This window comes from Bos mutus, chromosome 1, assembly GCF_027580195.1.
Source record: "Bos mutus isolate GX-2022 chromosome 1, NWIPB_WYAK_1.1, whole genome shotgun sequence".
NCBI lineage: Eukaryota > Metazoa > Chordata > Mammalia > Artiodactyla > Bovidae > Bos > Bos mutus.
The window spans coordinates 76,380,714-76,401,349 of record NC_091617.1 but is presented as its reverse complement, the minus strand read 5'-3'; the positions used below and the strand labels follow the sequence as shown (position 1 = coordinate 76,401,349).

Below are 20,636 nucleotides of genomic sequence, written 5' to 3'. Positions count from 1 at the left end.
CTTCCTGATCTATAAGACAAAGATAAGGTCAAAATAATACCTAATTCAGGAAATAAAGTTATCAGGTAAAATGGTCATCACAGTCCATGGCACGTGGTAACTGTTCAATACGTGCTGTGTTGGTGGCTGGCAAACGCCTTGACAGCAAAGGCTTTCTCTTTTAATTCATCTCTCTAATTTTAGTACCAGCACAGCCTAAGTAAATATACATTTAATATTTGTGGAATGACAAAAACAAATCATGGGGAAATCTGGGGTGCTTGTAATTATTACAATTGATCTAGGTAGTGGTGTGTATGCTCAGTTGTGTGTGACTCTTTGCAACCCCAGGGACTGTAGCCCACTAGGCTCCTCTGTCCATAGACTTTTCCAGATAAGAATACTGGAACATGTTGCCATTCTTCCTCCAGGGGATCTTCTGGACCCAGGGATGGAACCTGCGTCTCCTGTGTCTCCTGCATTGGCAGGCAGATTCTTTACCACTGTGTCAGCTGGAAAGCCTAGGTAGTGATGCACCCTTTCTAATTCCTTAATGGTGCATTCATGTTTGTGGATTTTTCAAAATAAAAAGTTTTAAAAATTCAAGTCTAATCTTAGTTGCTATTTTAATTCCTGTTACAATATTCCTGCCCTGGAGTCCTCAGCCAATACTTTTATACCCCTAGTGATGAGAACACATCACTCCTTTGGGTGACCCATTCCATAGCCTCTAGGGCTCGGAAATGATTGGCACAGTCCTTCCAAGCTTGTGCATGGCTCAGGTGGAGTTGATTAGGGAGAACAAGGTATAAGGGAAAGAAGCACTGCTTAGATCAAGCAAACAGGCTCCCTAAACTAAATAAGCTGAAGTAATGGGATTTTAGGGGTCTTGCTTTCATGTTTAAAGTGTCTGATCTAAGCAGAGTTCATTTTTCTTTCTTGAGAAACATAGAAACCAGACTTATTCCATAGTACAGCTTAGAAATAAAAGCAGGAAAGTGGTACCAATTGTTGGACTATTTGATAAGATGGACCCATTCTAATTAGCTATTTTCTGAATTGACTTGAGTTGATAGATGCCCATAGAAGAACCTTTGGTTCCCTTCACCATAAAATTCAATGGCTAAGTTTTCTCACCGGCAGCTTCAGGAATAATAGTTGGAAAATTTCCTGAAATTCTTGAATGTTAACTAACTTAAGTACTCCCAGACTGTGTGCCAACAAGTGGAAGGTCAAAAGTAAGTGGAGAAGTGAAAAATCCTGAGACCCAGGTGTGTGTGTGTGTGTGTGTGTGTGTGTGTGTGTGTGTGAAAGGGAAGAGCAGGAAAACATAGTCACTTTTCTGGTTACTCCTCTATTCTCAATAATTGAGGAGTGATTTGTCTTTGCTAGAGAGAGTCGTTTTTCTTAATCAGCTTTATCAAAGTCAAAGTAACTTTCTGATGTAAATTTAGAGTTTCCTAGTTACTGGTGCCTTTAGTATCAATCTGATTTTGTGTTTCTGGAGGAGGAATTCCTACATAGAAACAGCAAAATCACTGATACTTGAAGCAAATGAGGCAGGACAGGAAAGCCTTCCTATATACATGACTTTAGGATCTACTTTTAAGTTTTCTGAGCTGCTCATCCCCTGGTTCTGGTCAGGACTCACTTATCCACATGTGGTTGCTATTGCTTCTGTGTGATTATAGAGTCTTGGCATCAGCATCTTACAGTTCTAAAGAGAGGGCATGGGGACAACTTAATGCTTTGTCTCTGATGGAAGAATTGAAAGTGTGTTTACACATGAAGGACTCCGGGAAAGCTTAGGAGAAGAAGCTATCAATTGCTTGAAGCCATTGGCATTGGTTATAGGTGCGTGGGGTGACAAAGGACTAACCTCATCACATGGAGAGAATGACCTGTCATAAATCAGGTATGTGAAGAAATAAACAAGCTCCACTGATAATGTGGCTTCTATGAGAAAGTGTATTCTGAAGTTTAGCTAAATGATTATAAACACACTTTTGGAACACAGCCTCACTGAGTTTAGTTTTTCATGAAGCAAATGGAACTCATTAGATTTTATCTTTTTCAAACTTGCACAGAGAAACTAAAATTCCTAAATAATTGTGTTTCACAAATATACTGCTGTTGAAAATAATCCATGTTTTTTCCAAGTATGATAAAAGAAAGTTCCTTTTGCTTTATATCTAACTGATGATTAAAGTCAGAGAAGGCTCTGTGCTGTATTTGTCTTGAATAAATGTAAATCTTAAGCCACCATCCAGTATTTACACAACTTCCAGATTTTTCTTCTAATGTTTTTTGGCTACACCACACAGCTTGCAGGATCTTAGTTACTTGTACGTGCATGCTGCTAAGTCACTTCAGTTGTGCTTATTTGCAACCCTATGGACTGTAGCCTGCCAGGCTCCTATGTTCATGTGATTCTCCAGGCAACAATACTGGAGTGGATTGTCATGCCCTCCTCCAAGGGATCTTCCCTATCCAGGGGTCAAACCCGTGTCTCTTACATCTTCTGAATTGGCAGGCGGGTTCTTTACCACTTAGTTCAGTTCTCTTGCTCTGTTGTGTTCAATTCTTTGCAACCCCATGGACTCCAGCATGCCAGGCTTCCCTTTTCATCACCAACTCCTGGAGCTTGGTCAAACTCATGTCCATCGAGTTGATGATGCCATCCAACCATCTCATCCTCTGTCGTCCCCTTCTCCTCCTGCCTTCAATCTTTCCCAGTATCAGGGGCTTTCCTAAAGAGTTGTCTCTTCACATCAGATGGCCAAGGTATTGGAGCTTAGGCTTCAGCATCAGTCCTTCCAATGAATATTCACGACTGATTTCCTTTAGGAATGACTGGCTTGATTTCCTCACTGTCTAAGGGACTCTCAAGTGTCTTCTCCAACACCACCGTTTGAAGGCATCACTTCTTTGGTGCTCAACTTTCTTTATGGTCCTACTCTCACATCCATACGTGACTACTGGAAAAACCATAGCTTTGACTAGATGGACCTTTGTTGGCAGAGAAATGTCTCTGCTTTTTAATATGCTGTCTAGGTTGGTCATAGCTTTTCTTTCAAGGAGCAAGTGTCTTTTTATTTCATGGCTGCAGTCACCATCTTCAGTGATTCTACAGCCCAAGAAAATAAAGTCTGTCACATTTCCACTGTTTCCCCATCTATGTCCCATGAAGTGATGGGACCGGATGACATGATCTTCGTTTTTTGAATGTTGGGTTTTAAGCCAGCTTTTTCCCTCTCCTCTTTTACTTTCATCAAGAGGCTCTTTAGTTCCGCTTCGCTCTCTGCTATAAGGGTGGTGTCATCTGCATATTTGAGGTTATTGATATTTCTCCCAGCAATCTTGATTCCAACTCATGCTTCATCCAGCCTGGCATTTCGCATGATGTACCCTGTATTTAAGTTAAATAACCAGGGTTACAATATACAGCCTTGACGTACTTCTTTCCCAATTCGGAACCAGTCCATTGTTCCATGTCTGGTTCTAACTATTGTTTCCTGACCTGCATACAGATTTCTCAAGAGGCAGGTCAGGTGGTCTGGTATTCCCATCTCTTTCAGAATTTTCCAGTTTTTCGTGATCCACACAGTCAAAGGTTTTGGAGTAGTCAATAAAGCAGAAGTAGATATTTTTCTGGAACTCTCTTGCTTTTTCTATGATCCAACGGATTTAGCAAGTTGATCTCTGGTTCCTCTGCCGTTTCTAAATACAGCTTGAACATCTGGAACTTCTCGGTTCATGTACTGTTGAACTGAGCTTTACCCATTTCTCAGGGAGCTTTACCACCTCCCAGTAGCTTTCCCACTAGCTCCCTGGGAAGCCCCTTAATTCCCTGCTGCTGCTGCTGCTGCTAAGTCGCTTCAGTCATGTCCGACTCTGTGCGACCCCGTAGACCGCAGCCCGCCAGGCTCCCCGGTCCCTGGGATTCTCAAGGCAAAAACACTGGAGTGGGTTGCCATTTCCTTCTCCAAAGCATGAAAGTGAAAAGTGAAAGTGAAGTCGCTCAGTCGTGTCCGACTCTTAGCGACCCCATGGACTGCAGCCCACCAGGCTCCTCTGTATCAAATCCCAGTTCCAGACAGGGAGTCCTAACCACTGAACTGCCAAGGAAATTGCAGATTTTTTGAAAGTAAAGAATTTAGAACAATTTTCTTAATGGAGCCAAAAGTTGGGTTTTTTCCCTGCTCCAGAAATAAATCAATTTTCCCTCCAGAATCAAAGAGGGGAGAGGTAAAAAGGAAAACTACCCATTTCTCTTTGTTATTGGCACTCGTTACCTCAGAATTTTAATTAGCTACAAAACGCCCCTAAACTCCAGCATATGCATTCATCTAAAGTAGAACTTATTTCGGCAAATATATCTCTCAACTTGGAACTTTTTCATCAAAACATTGTTTAAATTAGTACTTTTGGTATAGTTACAACTTTATCTTAAAAATATAAATATCTAAAAGAGGAGTAGTGTCTGATTTCACATCTTTAAAACGCAAAATTACAATGAGCTTGCATTCAGAAACTGGTGAATTCACATATGTTAGTGATTCATGAAATTAACGATTTATGCATAGTATTCCCGGCTGGTTTACTTTCAAACATTGGGCATTTCCAAATTTGGCCACTAGATGGAGTAGAAGCAAAGAAATCTTCCAACCACCTGTTTGATTCCCTTTCCAATTGGGTGAGATGTAAGCATTTCTGAACCTGTTAACAGAGCTCAGAAATCAAATACGTTCTGCACAGAGGATTTTCAAAAGGTGATAGTCGTGTATCAGGATTTAAACTGAGTCCAGATCACCAGTCTTGATTTAATTTCCCAGATCATGAAATATCAAAATGCTGACATGTTAAAATTTAAGCTTTTTACCAAAATTAAAAAAAAAGTTTGAGGCACCATGACCTTTTGAATTACAGTATATTAAACTACATGGAATATTTTTCTTAATTATATCAATATTTATGGACAATTTTAGCCAGAATTCCCATAAGTTTTCCCTTTAAATTTGATAATGCATTTTTTTTATATCATCTGCTTAAACCCCAGTTGGTATGACATGAATGATACTGAGAAAAGAGTACAAATATGAAGGAAAATACATAAAACTCACATAAGATTGTGGAAATAGCCTATATAATGGAAAATCCTTGAAGTTTATCACATACATGTTTCAGTAATTTTAGCTTTGCAGAGAGGAAAGAAATGTGTCATAATCTATTTACAATTCAATTATCTTCTCAATCAGAAATTCTATTTTTTCACCATGCATGTTTTCTACATGCTGTTTGACTTAAAAACCAAAGATTCTGGCTATATGGTTTATAAGTGCTCAGTAGGCTGGTTTTCCAAAGGCATTAGTTTATTTAGGAACATCATGGCTGACTTTAACTTTTGATTTTTAGTCTATTATGATGTGTTTAGAATCTCATCAAAAGAGTGAACATGTAACACATATGTGTCTGTGTGAATGTATATATATCAAGTTTCAAGTATAGGTTTACTTACCACAATAATTATGTGAATATATATATATATATATATATATATACACACACACACATACATACACATATATATAAGCCTTTGACTGTGTGGATCACAATAAACTGTGGAAAATTCTGAAAGAGATGGGAATACCAGACCACCTGACCTGCCTCTTGAGAAACCTATATGCAGGTCAGGAAGCAACAGTTAGAACTGGACATGGAACAACAGACTGGCTACAAATAGGAAAAGGAGTACGTCAAGGCTGTATATTGTCACCCTACTTATTTAACTCATATGCAGAGTACATCATGAGAAATGCTGGGCTGGAAGAAGCACAAGCTGGAATCAAGATCGCCAGGAGAAATATCAATAACCTCAGATATGCAGATGACACCACCCTTATGGCAGAAACTGAAGAAGAACTAAAGAGCCTCTTGATGAAAGTGAAAGAGGAGAATGAAAAGGTTGGCTTAAAGCTCAACATTCAGAAATTAAGATCATGGCATCCAGTCCCATCACTTTATGGGAAATAGTTGAAACAGTGAAAACAATGTCAGACTTTATTTTTCTAGGCTCCAAAATCACTGCAGATGGTGATTGCAGCCATGAAATTAAAAGAGGCTTACTCCTTAGAAGGAAAGTTATGACCAACCTAGTGAAAGTGAAAGTGAAGTTGCTCAGTCGTGTCCAATTCCTAGCTACCCCATGGACTGCAGCCTACCAGACTCCTCCATCCATGAGATTTGCTAGGCAAGAGTACTGGAGTGGGTTGCCATTGCCTTCTCTGATGACCAACCTAGATAGCATATTAAAAAGCAGAGACATTACTTTGCCAACAAAGGTCCATCTAGTCAAGGCTATGGTTTTTCCAGTGGTCATGTATGGATGTGAGAGTTGGACTATGAAGAAAGCTGAACACCAAAGAATTGATGCTTTTGAACTGTGGTGTTGGAGAAGACTCTTGAGAGTCCCTTGGACTGCAAGGAGATCCAACCAGTCCATCCTTAAGGAGATCAGTTCTGGGTGTTCCTTGGAAGGACTGATGCTGAAGCTGAAACTCCAGTACTTTGGCCACCTCATGCGAAGAGTTGACTCATTGGAAAAGACCCTGATGCTGGGAGGGATTGAGGGCAGGAGGAGAAGGGGACAACAGAGGATGAGATGGCTGGATGGCATCACTGACTCGATGGACATGAGTTTGGGTAAACTCCGGGAGTTGGCGATGGACAGGGAGGCCTGGCGTGCTGCGATTTATGGGGTCGCAAAGAGTCGGACACGACTGAGCGACTGAACTGAACTGATACATATATATATACATACATATATATATATACACGCATATAGTAATTTGTATAATGACGGGTATGATGACCAGTGCTCGCTCTAAGCACACAGGACACCAGGGTACATGAAAGTCAATCTGTAGAGACACGTGACTTATCCTAGTAGTGGGTGATTTAAAATCAGGTGTTTTTATGTCTCCATCAAATTACTTGAAAAAGAATCTGAAGAGCTACATTCTGGTTCTAACACTAACTATATGGTCCTTAAAAAGTATTCTTTAAATCACCCATATGTAAAATGAACAAGAAGATTTTTATTGATGATTCCATTTCTAACATTTTATGATGTATAAATTTACTGGATCTCTGTTCACCTCTTGAATTCTCAAGATCAGGAATATTTGAAATCCAGCAGCCCTTGGAAAATGGCAAAAGTGAGACTGAAAAATGCTAGATAAATTTGCAAGAATAGACTTGCTTACAGTCACAGTCTTGGCGTCCATTTCAGTGAATATGAATTCTCCTCCTTCAAAGTCATCATTCATATATAGGAGAGCACTGTAAGAAGAAAGGGAAACCATTTGTCCTCTCATATGCCTGCACGACATCACTGCAGAATACTGGACACTGGACATGAACCAACCGGCCTGATTAGTAAGTTTCCTCTGAACTAGAGATGAAAATGATTGACCTTCCTAAACTTCAAAAGTAAGATCAGATGTAGGGTCATATAAAGTGAAAGTGGAAGTCGCTCAGTCGTGTCCAACTCTTTGCGACCCCACTCCATGGAATTCTCCAGGCCAGAATTCTGGAGTGGGTAATAGCCTTTCCCTTCTCCAGGGGATCTTTCCAACCCAGCGATCCAACCCAAGTCTCCCGTTTTGCAGGTAGATTGTTTATCAGCTGAGCCACAAGGGAAGCCCAGGGCCATATAGGAAGTATTTATTCATTCTTACGTTAAAATTTTAGTTATATTTCAAACCTTATCTCAAACCTCAAACCTTATTTCAAACCTTTATCACTTTCCAAAGTAAAACCTAACTAGGTTTAATCTAGCTCTTCGATGTTGCCCACAGAATCTAAAACTCTCTTCTTTTCTTTTATGCTAGTAACTCTGAAGGACGCAATTTTTCCTTAAGCAGCTGCAGAGTTCCAAGGGGTGTAGCCTAGCCTTGCAGGTAGGGGGCGCTCAATAAACGTTTTTGTATAGAGCACAGTGTAGTTATGAACACATATGCATGGTGACTACAACTCCTGATGCTTTCCTTTACACAGTACAATATCATTCAATAAAAGAATACATTTTTTTCTCCTGAGTTTCCAGTTTCTTATTTACAAGACGCAGACATAGGTAAATGACGTGATGAGATCCCTCTGCATGTTGAAATGCATCTCCTCTGTTCTCAAAATGAGATGCATATACCACAAGGATATATTTAACTGAAAGCCAAGTGAGAAAAAAAAAAAACATAAACTTCACTTTTTGGTATGAAAACAAAACGGGTGTTCTGTGAAATAGGATGCAACAAAATGAGCAGGGATTTTTAACATAAAAATACGACATGCTGAAGGCACTTCTGGTGTGGCAGCTGCTTAAGAAAATTATCTGAGCATCTCTGCTTCATCGAGATGAGTGTGATGACAGCAAAACAGATCAGCTTTCTAATTTCCATGGAGTTTTGATAATTATTGGGCAAAAGTTTTATTTTGAAGCAGGGGCTGGTGGTACCTATAGTCCCGGAATGTGTAAGCAGGAGGCTCCTTCCAGCATTCATTGGCCTCTGGATCCAACAGGCAGTTGTCAGCATGGATGGGATGACTGAGGTCATTTCTTCTATCCTGTTGACCTGCCAGAAAAGGGAACAGGGATGCATGAAAGATGGAGTGCCATAACCTCCAAGAGCAAAGCTGACAATCTATCTGTCTTCTCCTATGGATGATGTCCCTTGCAAATTTGAGGAGTCAGAAGGCAGAGCAGACTAAAGAGCACCGGGCAAGCGCAGTCAAGTGATTCTGATCCTGTATTTGATATGAAATCGTTGTAAAAAAATGCAGGCAAGTCGCACCTGTCTTCTTCAGCTATGAAAGCTCTCTATAAATATACATGCGGAAATTCCATGCATTTCACGTGCTGTGCTTTGTGTGCAGCAGTAAAAGGTTGAGGATAACATGCCAATGTTAAAAAGAACAGAGTTTATGCAGCTGAGAATTCACAAGTGGAAAGTCTACTTCTGTGACAGTCTTTGCCCCTTCCTCCTTAGGAGGGTGTTGAAGAGAAGACGTGGAGAAGAAATAGCGATGCCAGGGAGTGAGGAGGTCTCTGTCTTTTTAAAGAACATTTCTTTTAATGTTTCCTTTATCTTCCAAGCACTTCTCCTCAATGCTTGTGGACATAATGGGGACTGTAATTTCCAGGTTCTGAAACCCTGAAAAGGGAAACCTAGAGCAGAAAAGTTTTTTTTTTTTTTTTTAATGTGATTGAAACAAGCAGAAGCAATGGATTTGGAAAGGAACACAGGCAGAGTGATGGCCTTCTAATAGTTTAGGGAAGAGCAAAGTAGAAAAAGAGGGAAGGGAAAAATCAGAATGAGTAAGCTTTTTTTGTTTTAAAAATGTAGAACTCTTCTGTATCAAGTCTGACACATTCCTAGAGCTTTGTTCCACATTGTTTTCTTTCTCATTTCACAGAGAGTAAACGGGAACAAGTTCAGACTCTGAGATCTCACCAGACAGGGCTGTGCGGCAGACCATGTGCGTATAGGAAAAATACAGGGTTGAGTTCAGCATGAAATAGGATTCTACAATCTTTCGAGCCTTCTCGCTGATGTCATAAAACAGACGGGCACTCTTCAGGGGGACTCGGCCTTCATAACCAAACTGAAGAAAAGGAAGAATGTTAGAAACCACTGGGTTGATTGGAGGGCTTGAGGACATCAGACGCCAATTATTGAGGAAATCATTAAGCCAATATAGGATGCTCAGCTCTCTGTTGGCTTGTGGGAATACTACGACAGACTTGTGGGTTTGGGTTAGGAAAATGAGCCCTTGAAAGAAGCCTAATCACAGAGGGGAAGTTAAAAGCTAATCACCCTCTTTTCTCTCAGAACACTTCCATCACTCCTTTCTAAAAACATTTCTAGCAGTACAGAATGATAACTTGAGTATGTTTTCACCATTGTACCTTGAGCTCCTTGAGGACAAGGGTATTGTATATTATTTGTCAGATGCAAACTTAGGAAATTACAGAGTTTGGTAAGTTGATAACTGAATGGATTGATAAATGAATGATTAGAAACAATGAAGGTGTCATTTCATACTTGCTCCCTTCAACAACCTGATAGGTCTATATCCTAAACCCTTCCCTTCCCTGAATCTGGCATTTCTAGAAGATCTTGCATTAACACTTGGGAATTTAAATCCAAAAGAGTTTAAGTCTTTACTTTGAGTGCTTTCAGGACAGTTGCACCTTCGAACTTTTCATTGGGTGTATGGGGTGAAGTTTTTCCTCTGTATCCATCACCAACGAGCATGATCCCCTGGAAGCGAAATACAGGATGCTCTATTAATGATGATTATGGATTCATCACAACCCCCTTTCTGCCTTGATTGCCAGAAAACTGAGAACCCAAGTCAATAGTCAGAACCATTCCCATTTTATTCCAGGATTCTGGTATCAGTAATTCTTCCGATCAAAAGAGGGAAATTTACTTAACTTTCACCCCACATTTGTATTATCAGATGCCACCACCATATGCTGTAGAAATAGCTAGAATATAAATAATTAATATATTGACTGTGCTGTGCTGTGCTAAGTCGTTTCATTTGTGTCTGGCTCTGCGCGACCCTATGGACTATAGCCTGCCAGGCTTCTCTGTCCATGGGATTCTCCAGGCAAGAATACTGAAGTGGGTTGCCATGCCCTCCTCCAGGGGATTGTCCTGACCCAGGGATCAAAACATCCTCTCTTACATCTCTTGCATTGAAATGCAGGTTCTTTACCACTAATGCCACTTGGGAAACCCAGTATATTGATTAATTTCTGTCAAATATAAAGACATTTCCCCAATGACTTCATATCATAGCGGGACACATGCTGGATACTGAAGTCCTAGGAATTAAGCCTCTAGCTCTTCCAGACCCAACAGCCACGTCCAGATCTGGACAAAACTACAATGACCCAACCCAAAGGCTCTGAAAGTGCCTCCACAATCAATGTCCTTGGAAAGTGGTATTTCAGGCCTGGTTCCCTGGCTTCAAGTAAGCCCAGGATCAAAGCACTCATAGGCTGAGGCCAGGCCAGCTCAGCATCAGGCTTCCGGTCCTCACACTGGCCACGCTGTGCAGCTCCCGGCATTGCTCCTCCGACAGGACGTTATCCAGGAGGACACGCTGAGTCCCGTTCAGCTGCTCTGAGTTGTAGACAAACGTGATGTTCTCATACAGCAGAGGGCCACCTGCAGAGACAAACACATGGCTGTCCTTGTTATCTCTGTCCCTAAGCTGGGAAGGCTGGAACACCCAGCAGCTTTCAATGTGCAGTTCAGGAGAGTCGGCTTCCTCACTAATACTGAGGAATGCAAAGGCAGAACCACACACTGGGAAGCTCTAGAAGCTCAATATAGATTCAAGAAAAAGGGAGATGTCTGGCTAGCAGGTTTCTCCACGATGTCATAATTAATACATATTATTATATTTGTATAGGAGTTTCTATTTTTTCACTTGATTCCAGGGAAGATTCTGCAAAACAGACTGGGCATCTCATGGGATTCTGCTCAGAAAATCATAGACTTTTCCAGAATTCTCTCAGTAGATGGCCCTTCCCTTCTTCACAGCTTCTCGGTTCCTATTTCAGCTACAACATCTCGTGCAATTATCAGATGACAAGACCTCAAGGTAGGTGAAGACCTTTAAAAAAGACAGCAGGACAACCAAACACTTGAGAAAAAAGAAAAGCATTTCCTTGATGACATATTTGTGCTGTCAGTTTCACAAGTATCTAGAGCAGTGCCTTCACCAGGTAAGTCAGGGAGTAAATGCACATCAGGAGAGTCACACTCAAGTCACCTGACTCCTTCTCAGTCTTATTTCCACCACGTATTGATTACAGATGGTCTGGCTTTTGGAATACTTATTTTTATGCACACACACACACACACACACAGAGTTTATAAAATTAGCCCCACAAAGACTCTTCAAAATGTGGTGCTTTGGGGCTACATTTTATGTGGTGTAATTACAAAATCTAGATCTGACACGGTCCTTTCCTTACAGAGAATAAGACTGAAGGACAAAGCCTCTGATGGTGAAGAAAGCTTCCACTGTAGCCAAGTACAAACATCTTGAACCAGAAAACCGAACAGAAAAGCAGAACTTGTTTTTCTCTTCTTTATAATACTCCTAAAAGACCTGATGTCTATCAACAGCAGCAGCTTACCATGGAGGACACGGGGGGTGGGTGGGGGTCCCACAGTTGTTTCAAATAAGAAAGAGACAATTGAAATGATGTCTACCCTCTGACTTTAAATTAGATTGGTCAAACTAGGGAACAGCACTGAATGTTACTAGTCCAGTTGGGATAAAAGAGTCACTACAGCCCATGATTAATGGAATATTAAAATAATGAGTCAGTGTTTCTCAGTCTTCAGTAATGTATGGTTATCTCTGCTGACAAATTATTTGCACTGTGATTTTACTTTCAGATTTGCAGTCATAAAAATATGAGTACAGTATTTATTTTTACAGCCTCATATAACTATCATATCCAAACCAATATACAAGATTCGATACAAGCAGGACCATAAAACCAGCTAAATTCAAATCAACAGTGTTAATAAAATGGCTAATGTTATTTTGTGGAAACTAAAAGGCGATGTTCCACATGAATATTCTACTGAGCAGTCTGGCCCAGGTTCTTCTGAGCTGGCATTCCTCAGAGTGCTTTTGGTGTGTAATGACTCATCCTACTACAAGTTTTCTCTGTTGAAACTACTATGGAATCTTACTGGACCATGAGGAATTTTGGCCTTCATCTGGTCCTAATACATTATTCATAAGTTTGTCCTACTTCATTTCTTATTAGTCTTTGACCACTGAAGTGTTATTAACAGATGCCAATGTGACAGTAACTGCATCCATACCCACTGAGGTATGAAATCTCATGGCATCCTTGGCTAGAAGTGGTTATTCAGATGATCCACCAGTTGCCCCTCTTCATTTTTCTAACTGGCCAGCAAAATTTATAAATATAGAATTTCTTGGGAGCCAGGAAAATATCAATATACCCACAAGCTCCCAGTTTTAGTAACAATCTTTTGGATAAATAGAAAATATACATACAAAGTCAATTTTTCAAATTCAATATTTCTCAAACTTTATACTACAGAGAAGTTTTTAATGAAAAAAAGAGTTTCTTGATCATATATGTTTGGGAAGTAGTGGGTTAAACAACATTTAAGAGGATATCTTAGAACTTTAAATATGTGAACAGCCATTATAAACATGCTAAGCATCAATATAATATGCAGCAGTTCTCACCGTAAAATAAGTGTAATGTCCACCCTTTCTTCCTCTCCTCCTTTGTGTCTTCCTCTTTCCTCCCTACCTCCCTTGCTCCTTCCCTTCCTTCCTGTCCCCGCTTCCTTTCTATGGCAAAGAGACTCTAGGTTGGCCCCTAATTATCACTGCCTACTGGTACTCATAGGTTTGTGTACTTTGCTTCTCTCAAGTGTAGGTGGGGCCTGGAGTTTGCTTCTAACTAAGAATATGGCAAATGTGATGGGATGTCACTTCTTTGATTGGTTACATAAAATTGCAACTCCTATCTTCTGGTTGACTTAACCTGTCACCTTCTCAGCATACACTCTGATGAAATAAGTTGCTGTATTGGACAGATTCACATGGCAAGGAATTGAGGGCATCCTTCGGCCAACAGTCTGCCAGAAACTGAGAACCACAGTCCAATAGTCTTTAGGAACCGGATTCTGCTATTGAACTTGGAAGAAGATAGTTCTTCAGCTTTAGAAGAGATGTCAGTCCTGATCAACACTTGATGAAACCTTGTGACAGATTCTGAAGAATGGACCCAGCTAGGCTAACCCCAGAGTCCTGCTGTCAGAGACCGAGATAGTAAAGGTATGCTGTTAAAAGCTGCTACCTTAATGCTTGGAGAAGAGCATGGCAACCCACTCCAGGATTCTTGCCTGGAGAATCCCATGGACAGAGGAGCCTGGAGGGCTATACTCCATGGGGTTCCAAAGAGTCGGACACAACTGAAGTGACTTAACATGCACACACATAACTTTGTGCATTTTTTTTTTTTTCACAGATTGGAATGGACTTCCTAACAAAAAACACAGTTCACTTGAGAAAGGTTGCTGTAATCCATATAGTTAAGGTTTATAGGCAGTTCCTCAAATATTAAAAAGCAAACTATATATTCCATTTCCATTCAGAGATATAGAGAAAGAGGTTCCTTTAACAAAAAAGACAAGCTACTTGTAGATTCACTGGAAATAATTTCCTAGTATAAAATTCAAATAGAAATGGAAGACAGACCAAGGGTTTAGTGGAACAGGTTGGTTTGTACTTTGCTGTTTTTCTCATTTTCAATATTGAGAGTATATTACTTTAAATTTATTTAGCTTATTTTAGAGCATGACTTCAAAAGTTACCTAAAACTAAGACATTAAGAAAAATGCCTACCATGTTCTGTATAAGTATTTTCTGTGATGATGATGATGATGATGACTGAATTGGTAAAATATGCCTGGTATATTGTGTTAAGCTCTGAATGAGATCTCTCTCTAAATAAGCACATGACATACTGGGGTATTTTTAAAAGTAGGCTTATAGTTCAAGCTCTTTTCAGGGCGGGAATAGAGAGGCAGATGTAGAGAATAGATGCGTGGATATGGTGGGGGAGTGGAGGGATGAACTGGAGGACTGGAATTGACATTACACACACTACTATATGTAAAACAGATAGCAAGTGGGAAGTTGCTGTTTAGCACATGGAACTCAGCTCGGTGCTCTGTGATGACCTAGACGAGTGAGATGAGGGGCATGCGGGAGGCCCAAGAGGAAGGGGAGATGTATATGTATACACACATATAGCTGATTCACTTCATTGCACAGCAGAAACTAACAGAACATTTAGCACCAACTGTACACCAATACATAAATTTTTAAAAGTCAGTTAAAAATAAAAAATAAAAGAGGGCTACTGAGATATTGCAAAATTTCCCCAACCATGCCATAAGTAACATAACAAAGATCAAGTTAAGGGACAAAGTGTAACATGGAGTCTAAAATACCTAAGCTCCAACAGGCTCAGGCAGAATCTACACTAGAAATCTGCCTTTCATGTAGCTATCACAATCACCACTAAGCACAGAGTTTCCTACAGAGGTTTCCCACATATACATTTGACAAAAGACAATCAAAAACCTACCTACTGCTCGAAAGAAAAAAAATATAAAAGGAAAAATAAATCCTGCCATTCAAAAATGCACATGGTAGAAAAAATTCTACCAGCCTATGAATGACTAGTAGCACACTAGACAGAGAAAAACATTAAAATAAAAATAAAAATGTAGTCCAATAAGTTGTGGTTCCTGGGATCTGATTTGATGGGTTCAGCCAACTCTTAACCACAGCCCAAGGAAAGTTAGTTGAACAACTTAATTCTTCTCTCATTCATAAAGTATGTGCCTGGCTCTGGCTCTCTCATTGCAATAAAGAAGAATCATCTAAGAAAATGCTCCTTTGTGTTCACTGCCCGTGACATAGCAAGAAGATCTCTTTTATCATAATACAACAAGGTCATACAAGTAACAACAGGAGTGTGCTACCAAGCTCCTATATGAGCACAGTCCCTCACAGTTTACAAAAGACTTTCATGTTCATCCTCTCCAAAGAGTTGCTATTTTTCTGTTACATGTGAGGATCACAAAGCTCAGACAGAATGAGTCTCCAGTTACCAGTTACTCTGGAGAACATCAGACTAAGATAAGCTTCCTGATTCCAAGGTCAAAGTTATTTCTACTATACCCCCACTGACTCAGGGATTATTATCAAGCGGGGTTTTTGGAAAACTGGTGGTTGAAAAAAGAATGGATAAGTGACAGATGTTTTTAATAAGATGACATGCATATTCCACCGACTGGAGTCACTCTGGGATGCAGTAGCCCTGAGTCACTCCCATCTAAATGCCTGGCAGTCATCCAATATGAATACTATTAAATACTGTTAGATAACGGGAGTAGATGACAATATTTTTGTGGAAGATGAGAAAAGGTGAAATATATTCTACTCTGGAAGCATGTATTCTTTTGTGCTTCCCTGACACACGCTTTCAGCCAGACTGATGTTGAAAGTGTTTTCTGGTTGGGAACTTAACCTCTGTCTACCAGTGTACTTAATTTAGACCTTATTTTGATCTCCAGTGACTGCACAGAAGGCTTTCAAGTAGCTTCCCAGAGAACATTCTAAGATCCTAAGATTAGCTCATTCAACTGCAGAAATGATAGAATTTGATAACCCAGTCATTCATGACCTTGCTCCATCCTGTGTAGTCTTCTGTTCTACTCTTCCCACTAGCTTTCCTAGTCAGTTTCTGGACATCAGATCCCCTGGTAGCCAGGCACAGGGGCGGGGGAGAAAATGCTATGAAATTTGGCGACTGTCCTAAAGTTTCCCTGACTTTTACAGCAAAGTGCCCAGCTTACTGGCATGCACTTCCTGGGTGATTTCTCGGCTTAATAAGCAGCATGAACTCTGGCTGACCATGAAGCTCCCTGGCACTTGTAAAACAGCCTGGGCTTGGTGGCCACAAACTGAGGTCCAGGTCAGATTAGATGAGCATATTATCCTGTTTACTGCCTCAAAGTGACTTGGAAGCTGAGGAAGGAAAAGGGCTGGGAAATGTGAGAGGTGCACAGAGCCAGATGTTTTCAAGTCAGCTAGAGGAAATGTGCTGACAGCTCATTTGTTAGGGAAAGGAGGACTGTACTTCTTCTCCATGCAGGTTTTTGAAAACTTCTTATCTTGCAGTGATTTAATCAATGGGGGATACATTTTGGATATCTAGACATTTCTATGTTCCATCATCAGATGAAGAGAAGAAAGTGAGATTTGGATTCAAAATCCTCCTCATGCTAATACGAGCTCTGGGGCTTTGAATGGGTGAGTAAGTCTCTGTGACCCTCAGTTTTCTTGCCTGTGAAGTGGGGGACACTTGTCTCACAGGAGATGCCACCAGTATTAAAATGAATTGTATGTAAATTTTCTGGGAAAATTGGGAAACATATAGAGGTAGTAAAAATTGTAAAGGATTGCTACTGTGGTTTGTAATACACTTGCCAATAATTTATGATAACAAAAATGTTTAGCTCTATTTAAAAAAACTACTTTTGGCAACACTCCACCTATGTCTCCATTCATTTTGAAATTATGCAGGTAGACATCTAATATCCTGTTCTTTCCTTCTCAATGCCTTTGTGGCATTTGTTGTATCCACTTGAATGGCTCCCTCCACACTTCTGTCAATCCAATCTAAATTCTACTGATTTATCAAAGCCCTGATCAGATATATGCCTTGAGGATTTTAGGTTAACTAATCCAATATCTCTGTGACGTGTCTCTTCAAGTTCCTTCCAATACACAGTCTATTCTGTGAGTTTAGCACTCACCTGCCATGTGAGAGAGGCAAGACAGGTAACCTCTGCAAGCCTGGGGTACTCAACTAAGGACTGTACAATCATACAGTCCCTGCCTAACTCACAGGACTCCTGTGAGTGAGTTTGGAAGCCCTTTTGGTGAAAATCAAAGGTAATAATATACACACCTGAGACATTCTTGCTACAATTTGCTTTCAGAATTTTATGAACTGGAGCAGTTTAGTCCTATTCTTCATTTTTCAGTGAAAATGTATTCTGCCCTATTCTGGGTAAGAACCGGCCTAGTCAACAATACTTACCCTCTCTTAGGTCTCGGTCTATCTTGGGCAATGACTTTTTCCCCATTGACAATCCATGAACTTCTGCCGCCTCCACATTCACTCCTGAAGGGACCCTGCCCATTAAAAAAAAAAAAAAAATGTTGTTGATATTTGGCAGAAATCAACACAATTCTGTAAAGCACTTATCTTGTAATTAAAAAATAAATTTAAAATTAAAAAAAGTTGAAATAGCAATATCCTATTGAATAAAATTGTTCAAAGGCAAAGGATATCTTACCCAAGTAGTCTATAACTTCATATTGTACATTTAGATCATACATAAGTCCCCATCTTTCAAGATCAAATTAGATGTCATTGCTTCCATGAAGCTCTTCTCTATTTCCCCAAAGAATGTGCTCTATTTTACTTCTCTAAATCTTTTTCGCAACCTTTATATTCCTTATATCCATAATATAACTCCTTGACATTAGATTTTGAAAACCAACACAGCAGGAAAAAAATGATCATGTACATGTTTATAATGCTAGGAGCACTGTGTGTGTTCTTTGTCTTGAACATAGAACAATGATCAAACTGACATAAATCATGTTTGAGTGTAGTGGGTCTTGAATTTTCCAAGAAAGAAGACTCAATTCTGTGTCAAACTTTGTAAACACACTCATGATAGCATGTGATCAAACTGAAATGATCATGAACAATGATGATCAATGAACAATGATCAAACTGACATAAATCATGTTTGAGTGTAGTGGGTCTTGAATTTTCCAAGAAAGAAGACACAATTCTGTGTCAAACTTTGTAAACACACTCATGATAGCATGTTGCCCTTTCAATATATACAAACTGAGCAAATCTAAATACATATATCGCATTCTTGGATATCTTGAAAAAATTTGAGGCTACCCGGGGGTTGAGCCTGGCGTGTTGTAGTTCACGTGGTCATAGAGAGTTGGACACGGCTTGGCGACTGAATAACAAGGGTTGAGCTCTTGAATCTTAGAGGAAGACCATAAGATTTTGAATAAGAAGATCTGGATCTGCCAGTCAGTCCTTTGTGCTGAGACACTGAGTCCGAGTCCTTTGCCCTGTCAGGGCCTCAGTTTTTTGATTTTGATAATAGTCTGGACCTCATGATCTTGTGGATTAAGAATGTGTATGCTGACTCTTGACTCTCTGTGACTCCATGGACTAAATAGCCCACCAGGCTCCTTTGTCCATTTTCCAGGCAAGAATATTGGAGTGGGTTGCCATTTCCTATTCTAGGGGATCTTCCTGACGTAGGGGTTGAACCTGCTTCTCTTGTGTTTCCTGCACTAGCAGGCAGATTCTTTACCATCTGAGTCACCAGGGAAGTCTTAAGATAGCTGAGTGCATATCAAAGGAATGATTTCAATGAGCTCAGGCATGTCCATCTTTCCATACAAAGGAAAATGCTAAATTAACTTGAGATGTTTTTCTTTAACAGTAGTTTTTTGATGTTCTGACTACCTGGTTTTTGTAACAAAACTCCTATACATCCTGGTTCCTCCCTTAGCTCTTTGGAGTAGTCCCTCAGAACAATCTTAAAGTCTGTATCCTGGGCTTGCAGTCTTCAGAAAATTTGCTAAATAAAACATAACTTTCAGGTTTCAGATTGCATTTTTTCTTTCAGTTGACAAAATCAAACATGTAGCTATCAGTCCAACGTTCTATGAGTCCTTGAACTTCTTGGAATATGTAAATTTTTGACATCTATCATTTTTTAAAAATGCATTTATTCATTTCTGATTGAGTGCATGACACTTAATATTTTAGCTTGCAGGAAAACTTTTTAAGTGTGATGTTTTCAAATAAATGCAGTGAGAAAATTCTTCATTAAAAAGTTAATTTTGTTGCTTTCTTTCCTATTAATAAATCAAAAATAGCATCCAACTTTCTCTGATTTAGAGTCATAGAATGTTTAGCTATCAGAGATTACCTGATTCAATCCATTCACACAAGAAAAAACAGGAGACCCAATTTTGTTTTTTGTTTGTTTAGTCGCAAGTCATATCTAACTCTTTTGCAACTGCATGGACTGTAGCCCATCAGACTCCCCTGTCCATGGGATTTCTCAGGCAAGAATACTGGAGTAGGTAGCCATTCCCTTCTCCAGGGAAGCTTCCCGACCCAGGGATCTAACCTGAGTCTCTTGTATTAGCAAGCAGATTATTTACCACTGAGGCACCAGAAAAGCCCAGAGACTCAGAGAGGAAGATAAATTATTTAAGGTCCCTCAGAAATAAGAGGAAGAGCTGAGGCCAGAATGCAGAATTCCTAATTCCCAGTTCAAAGCTCTCTCAATTATGTCCTGTTGCCTATTCCCTAGAGCCAAAGTTCTTTACGATAAATATAATTCTAAGTGTTCCGTCTCTTTAAAAATAAACATTCTATATGGAGAACTTACCTATTCTCATCTTGTCTTCCTCCATAACGAATCCAATAATTCTGTTTTAAATTAAAAAAAAAAAAAACTTGGTAGTTTTGTCACTAAAATTCCATGTACAGAAATAAGATAAAGTAAAACACTCAAAAGACCTAAAATATTAGAAAACTTGCATATTATATAAAGCTATAATATACTTATTTATTTTAAAAGTTTAATGAAAGGAAAGGCTAAGGTTGATGCAATTTTGGCAAAGACAAATGGATTTAAAAAATAAATAGCATGGAATTAGCCTAGGAATCCACCTTTTTGTCAAAGAAAATTATTTAGAATTTGGTGGCAGGAAGACACTTATAAAATCATTAAGTATAACTCCTACCCCTTTTATAAATAAAAGAAACAAAAAAGTTTAGTTTGGTTAATCATCTGTATAGGATCATAAAGTAGGTGATTTTTTTCCTAGGGTCATTTGGGATAACATAATTTTCACAAATAGCAAGTAAGACTGGAGAT

At 39.6% G+C, this 20,636-nt stretch overlaps 1 protein-coding gene across 1 annotated transcript in view; it reads right to left on the bottom strand.

The window, feature by feature from the left end:
* P3H2 (prolyl 3-hydroxylase 2) overlaps window positions 1-20,636 on the bottom strand; it is a 177,736-nt gene that overhangs the window by 9,023 nt on the left and 148,077 nt on the right. The window contains exons 7-13 of the mRNA XM_005897670.3: window positions 20,145-20,185; window positions 17,738-17,832; window positions 11,089-11,216; window positions 10,203-10,298; window positions 9,489-9,639; window positions 8,492-8,609; window positions 7,245-7,320 (exon numbers count right to left, since the gene is read on the bottom strand). Of these exons, the coding sequence (XP_005897732.2) occupies window positions 7,245-7,320; window positions 8,492-8,609; window positions 9,489-9,639; window positions 10,203-10,298; window positions 11,089-11,216; window positions 17,738-17,832; window positions 20,145-20,185 (705 nt within the window). The remainder of the gene's footprint in view (window positions 1-7,244; window positions 7,321-8,491; window positions 8,610-9,488; window positions 9,640-10,202; window positions 10,299-11,088; window positions 11,217-17,737; window positions 17,833-20,144; window positions 20,186-20,636) is intronic.